Source organism: Chaetura pelagica, unplaced genomic scaffold (genome assembly GCF_000747805.2).
Source record: "Chaetura pelagica isolate M959 unplaced genomic scaffold, ChaPel_1.0 scaffold538, whole genome shotgun sequence".
Taxonomy (NCBI): domain Eukaryota; kingdom Metazoa; phylum Chordata; class Aves; order Apodiformes; family Apodidae; genus Chaetura; species Chaetura pelagica.
This window is the reverse complement of record NW_009954103.1, coordinates 127,416-133,991: the sequence shown is the minus strand read 5'-3', so window position 1 is coordinate 133,991 and position 6,576 is coordinate 127,416. Positions and strand designations below refer to the sequence as shown.

At 44.4% G+C, this 6,576-nt stretch overlaps 2 protein-coding genes across 2 annotated transcripts; one reads left to right on the top strand and one right to left on the bottom strand.

Annotated features, from left to right (window-relative positions):
* Positions 1-3,894: 3,894 nt before the first annotated feature.
* Positions 3,895-4,340, bottom strand: LOC104392991 (histone H2B 5). The gene has a single exon (XM_010002436.1). The coding sequence runs from the start codon at positions 4,338-4,340 to the stop codon at positions 3,960-3,962; it is 381 nt and encodes a 126-aa protein (XP_010000738.1). The 3' UTR covers positions 3,895-3,959.
* Positions 4,341-4,725: 385 nt separating this feature from the next.
* LOC104393002 (histone H2A-IV-like) lies at positions 4,726-5,247 on the top strand. The gene is made up of 2 exons (XM_010002446.1): positions 4,726-4,810; positions 4,961-5,247. The coding sequence occupies exons 1-2, from the start codon at positions 4,726-4,728 to the stop codon at positions 5,245-5,247; spliced, it is 372 nt and encodes a 123-aa protein (XP_010000748.1).
* The last annotated feature ends 1,329 nt before the right edge of the window (positions 5,248-6,576 follow it).

Genomic DNA, 6,576 nt, shown 5'->3' with positions numbered 1-6,576 from the left:
TTACAAGTTATCTAGGTATTTTTTCATTACTAGCCAAAAGTACTATATCAAAGTGTGTATATAAGACCAGATCTTTTCCCCCAGCTGCAGCTAATACTTTCTCTCTCAATGTTAATTATTTTGAAATAGATTGGTTTCTATTAAAACTGAAAAAAAATGAACTCTGTGGAAAGCTAATGTTGCAACAATTTGCCTTGTGCATTGACAAGTTGCAATCTCTGGCCATTAGGAAAAACAATTTGACTGCATAAATAGCTGAGCAAATATTGATTTATTCCAGTAAGCTAAACAAAAAACCCACAATAAACCAAACCCAAAAAGCCTCCAACAAACTCAAAAACGAACAAACAAAAACAGAGTATACAAGAAAAAAATTAAAATAAACAAAACAAAACCAAAACACCAAAACAAACCACACCAGGAAGTAGTGTAACTCCCTGTAGTCAGTGTGTGATTTGTTGAGATTTTGGATCAGGTGTATGGCATGTCTTTATTTCTCATTCCTGATTGACTGTTTGGTCAATTAACTAGAGAATACAGTTGTTTGGTGTATTTCACAGTTGCAGAAATAAAAGCTTTTTTTTTTTTTTTTTTTTCTTTAAACATGATGACAAAGAAATATATATTTAACTGTTAAGTGTCTTGAGCTAGAGAAGATACTTTTTTCCAAGAATGCTACTAACTTCATTATTCTATTAAAAATAAGATAGCAGATTTTTTGGTAACTGTTTGAATTGTTTTGTATTCTTTATAGCTGGTTATTCACTACAGGAATGAACTGTAATTTAGCTCTGGTAATTTGATATATAAAATGTGATATAAGCATTTTGACCAAAAAAAATGCTTGTATAACCAGAAATAAGTATACCCTATATTTCAGTTGGTCTGAAAATTGGAATTTTGAAGGTAGGCATGGGGGGGTAGATAAAAATACAACACAAGGGGCCTGTTTAAAGATTATGTATTCTACCACTTCCCTGTGTTGAGAACTGTTAGGAATAAGAGCCTTGCTTAGCATTAGAAGCTAATTCAGTTGAAACCAGAGGCCACAAGAGGTGATAAAGAGTGAATTTTTTATAGAACTGAATTTGCAGACACTGAACTAGCTGAAACCAGCAGATGCAAGCAGAAAAAAGAAGATAAGGACCAAGGAAACGATTTCAAGCAGACAAGGTAACTGCAGGAGGCCAGCCAGTGACCAAGAAAACCAGAAAGTAACCAAAGCACCATTGAGCAAAATAAATGATTGGACTTAGAAATCAGGTACTGGGTGGTAGGGGTTTAATTGCAGGGTGTGATCTGTAGTAGGACTCCCTCTTCAGAGTCACCCAGCTCAAGATGCTCTGCATGCTGGAGAAATAAATCACTTATATTCTTAGGGGGTTGGAAACTCATTTTCTTTGAACAGGAATCCAGGGCTGAGCCCTGTTGAAGTGGCATCTGCATAATTCCTATCATGGTCTAGGTGGCTGTGTCATAATTCTCCTGCTGCACGAGGATGATATATTTGAACACTGGCCCATCTTGGTGCTGCTGGGTGATATTTTCTGGGAAGAGCCTTTTTTTTGAAAAAATAAAAAAATAAAAATAGATGATCCCTGAAATTTCTGGGAAAGATAATCATAAGGAGTGCAGCATGGAGCACACAAAGACAGGAAAGACAAAAGGAATGCTTATGAATTCCTAAGCAGGGAAGCCAAAAAGCATCACCAAACTCCTACCTTAATTCAGGCAACAGCACTGCTCCCTGATAGCTGTAGTTTGAACGAGGGTCTTCTCACAGAATTGTCAAGAGTTGGAAGGGACTTCTATCTGATCATCTAGTCCAACTCCCCCACTAAAGCAGGATCACCTTGAGCACATTATACAGGACTGCATCCAGGCAGGTTTTTAATAGGGAAAAATATATAAATTTTCAAGACAACTGTCCTGCTTTTGCTGGAACAGAATTATTAAACCATTTTTTCTGTTCAGAGAAACTGTAGTTTTGAGAGGCTGCAGATTCCAATACTGTGAGAATAAAAGAGATCAGATGTGTTGTTTTCACCTATAGCTAGCTCTGGTCTGCAGGTCTCCACAGTGACCAAGGTCGAGTTTTGAACCACACAGGTGCAGTGGGCAAGGAAGCCAGCTGACCCAAGCTGGCCAACTGAAGTATTCCATACCATAACCATCACTCTCACTACATACCAGGAAGTTTGAAGGGATATTTTTTCCTCTAAAATGGTAGCCTTCCACAGAAGGTCTGTCTCATCAGTCATCCTGCATCCTGAGGCCTCCTCCTCTGCTTGCTGTGACTTGCATTCTGCTGGAGCTGCTGTCCTGGCAGGGTTGGACATCGAGTATTCACTGCTAGGAATGTACAACTTGTGACTATTATATGGAGCAGAGTATAACTTTGTATTACATCAGTATTGGGGTTATTATTAGTTCATAATTGTTATATTAAGCCTGTTTTTCATTTTGACCCACAGGCCTCTTTTCCTGATTCCTTTTCTCAGATGGGCTGAGGCAATAGAACAGCTGTCCAAACTATAACAACAAAACTGAATTTCTGATTTTTGTGACTGATCATAGAGAATAATAGCCACTGACAAATTCTTCTAATCATCACCATTGTCAAAACATGAGCACTTTTAGTATATTGTATTTGCTAGTCCCTTTCTAGTCAAACACATCCTGTTACACAAAAACCTAGAGCCTGAAATATACCAGGGTTTATTAATCTGTTTAGGTCTTCAACGTAGACATAGTTTTCATATTCTGGATTTCTGTATCAGATTTTGCACTAAGGAACTTGGAGAGCAGACGTGTAAACCCCGTTTAAAGTTACTGAAGAACAGCATATGGAAGATGCTTCTGAATGTCTGCACTGAATATCTGAAACGCATTCCCAGAAGTCCTAATCAGCCTTCAGACTGAAATTAAATTTGATGAATTGGTGGCAGACTGAAGAGAAGCCTTGTGCATGTCTCCATATGTGTACTAGCAAACAGCATGCACTCAGTACTAGAAAGGTTGACTTATGTGATTGTGATGTCTTGGTATAAACTGGTGTGCCCAGAAAACAGGCTTGCAATTCGAGATTATTCAGATCCAGACAGAGAAGGTGATAATGGCTTTTATCTGAATGCACAGCAGTGACTAATTACCCGAGAATGTGATAAAGTGATTCAGAAAGTCTGCAGTTTGAAACTGAAAGACTTAAGGCTGATGAGCTGTGATAGCTTACAGAGTCAGCCCACAGTGGCTGCTTTCTTAGGTTTTAATGCAATTAACGACATATAAATACAGGAAAGTTCAGATAGGTATGAAAAAAAATTAATCTACCATTTGCTAATATATTATTATTTCTTTTTTACTACAAGGAAAATATTACCTACCTAAAGCAGCTACAGGGAGAAGCTATCCAAGTTAAGTTCAAATTAGATGCACAGTAACATTATAAAGAAAACTGCTGAAGGCCAGCAAATTTTAGAACGGAGTTCAGTACCGTATTTACCAATGGGTTATTGGTAACAGCTTAAGAAAAGCGTGACTTGTTAGTCTATAAATTCTTTTAGTGTGCGGAGGACAACTCTCGCTCCTGATACAACAAAGACTGAGCACCACCAAGTGATAGATGTTGTTACTGCAATTACGTATTTCCAACTGATAAAAACCCCCAACACTTTAATAGAAACTTAAATTAAGGAAACGCTGTAATCGAGAAATAAAACTTTAGTTAATCCGACTAATTTGCTACTCCCAAAAGGCAATTTATTTTCGGACACAGAAAAATGAAACATCAATATTTTCTCAAAACTGAGTTTAAGTAGCTGAAAACTGAGAACTTACACTAAGAAACTAAGGATTATTTTTTTGTTTGTTTTCCGTATTTGATTGTACAGCTCCTTTAATGAAAAAGTGGGTGGCTCTTAAAAGAGCCTTTGGGTTAAAAACCGACGATCCGAGACGCTCTACTTGGAGCTGGTGTACTTGGTGACAGCCTTGGTGCCCTCGGAGACGGCGTGCTTGGCCAGCTCGCCGGGCAGCAGCAGCCGCACGGCCGTCTGGATCTCCCGCGACGTGATGGTGGAGCGCTTGTTGTAGTGCGCCAGGCGAGAGGCCTCGCCGGCGATGCGCTCGAAGATGTCGTTGACGAAGGAGTTCATGATGCCCATGGCCTTGGACGAGATGCCCGTGTCCGGGTGCACCTGCTTCAGCACCTTGTACACGTAGATCGAGTAGCTCTCCTTGCGGCTCTTGCGCCGCTTCTTGTCGCCCTTCTTCTGCGTCTTGGTGACGGCTTTCTTGGAGCCCTTCTTGGGAGCAGGAGCGGATTTAGCTGGCTCCGGCATCTTACAGGACTGTCACTACCTGTCCACCGCAGGAACGACGTAAACACAATAGCCGCGACACCCCTATTTATAGGGACGGTATGCAAATGAATGACTCAAAACTCTTCTTGCCTATTGGACAATCCGCGTTCGTGATGTCCTGATTCAGCCCCTTGTACACGTAGAGCGAGTAGCTCTCCTTGCGGCTCTTGCGCCGCTTCTTGTCGCCCTTCTTCTGCGTCTTGGTGACGGCTTTCTTGGAGCCCTTCTTGGGCGCGGGGGCGGACTTGGCCGGCTCGGGCATGGCAGCAAAGACTCTTGTCCCACAGACCTGACGGAAGGCAGCTCTATCGCCAAAGAGCGAGTAGGGAGGCAGAGCTGCGTCCTAAGTATTTATAGCGCTCGTATGCAAATGAGGTATCACATCTGCGCGCTGCCATTGGTCCGAACTCGACTGCGCTTCATAAAGACCCTTGAGCCGTTTTTTATTGGTCGAAATTCCATCCGCTTTCTTATTGGCTGCCCAGGGAAGCGCTGCTGCTCAGCCCATCAGTGAAGGGCCGAGGCGGGAAGGACGGACTAGAGCTGGGGAGCGCCGGGCGGCTGATCGGTTATTGCTGCAGGTTATTCCTGTGAGTGAGGAATCATCGGGCACTACGCGGAGCGGGTGGGCGCCGGCGCCCCGGTGTACCTGGCGGCCGTGCTGGAGTACCTGACGGCCGAGATCCTGGAGCTGGCGGGCAACGCGGCCCGCGACAACAAGAAGACGCGCATCATCCCCCGCCACCTGCAGCTGGCCATCCGCAACGACGAGGAGCTCAACAAGCTGCTGGGCAAGGTGACCATCGCGCAGGGCGGGGTGCTGCCCAACATCCAGGCCGTGCTGCTGCCCAAGAAGACCGACAGCCACAAGGCTAAAGCCACGTAAACACAAAGGAAAAGCGGCCCGTTGTTTCTTCCGCAGAAAATAATCCAGAGGCTCTTTTCAGAGCCGCCCACAAAATCATAAGAGAGCTCAATTATCTTTACTGCAATTAGGCTATTTTACATTAATTACTCAACCCGTGTTTCGTCTTGTTTTCTCTGTTTATTAACTATTTTTGGCTTGGTGATAGTAGCAACGCTTTCCATCGTTAATACAAAGTCGTGTTAAAAAGTCCTCTCAAAGCAATTTCTTCCTGCTACGGGACATTGTCTGTTCAGTCCTTATGCCCGCGAACACGGGAACACAGCCCGGCGGGGGGAGCTCCGGGCCGCCCCCCCTCTTCCGCTTTGTGCTTCTCCGGGAGTGGCTGAAACTGCACCAGAGAACGCGGCGTAATCGTCTTCAGGGAAGGGGGGGGGAAGGGGCAGCGGGCCGGGCTCTCTGCTGGCCAATCCTTGGTCAGGGCGGGTTTTTTCAATAGTTAAAGCTTTTTCTTTCTCATCGGGAACAAAAGGATTGGGAGCGCTTACGGGCTATTTTCAAGTCACTAAGGAGACCCTCTCCCTTCCTCCCCCAAACAGACAAAACCACTTCAGTAGACACTTTTAAGAGTAATAATACAATATATTAAACATGGCTCAGTAGTAGCGTGCCTTTTGTTAGAAAATATATTTTTTAAAAAAAGCATAAATCCGATTTCTATCAAATCATTGCTATAAAACATTGTTTCCAGGTAGTCAAACCAATTACTCGGATAAGAGATTTAAAGTCTTCACTTCCCTAAAGCCGTCGCGTTACACCGTGCTCATTAGGGTTTCTTTCAGTAATCGCAAGGGATACAAAGACACAATTGCCCTCTGACGACTTACGAATTACTGGATCCTTACTGCGGGTTACTCACGACCTCGGTGCCTCAGCTCCTTTAGGGAAAGTGTGGGTGGCTCTTAAAAGAGCCGTTGGATAAACAAAAGATCTAAAGCAGGACTTTCTTTGTATAATTTACTTCTTCTTGGGCGCCGCCTTCTTCGCCTTGGCCGCTTTGGGCTTGGCCGCCTTGGGCTTGGCTGCTTTGGGCTTCACCGCCTTCGCCTTGGCCGGGCTCTTCGCTGCCTTCTTGGGGCGGCCGGCCTTGGCGGCTTTCTTGGGGCTCTTGGCCGCCTTCTTCGCCGCGGTGGCCGCCAACTTCTTGGCTTTCTTGGGGCTCTTCTTCACCGCCGCCGCCTTCTTGGGCTTCTTAGCAGCGCTGGCGGGCTTCTTGGCCGCCGGCTTCTTCGGCTTGGCCGCGGCTGCCCGCTTCTTGGGGGCTTTTTCCTTCACCTCCCCAGGCTTCTT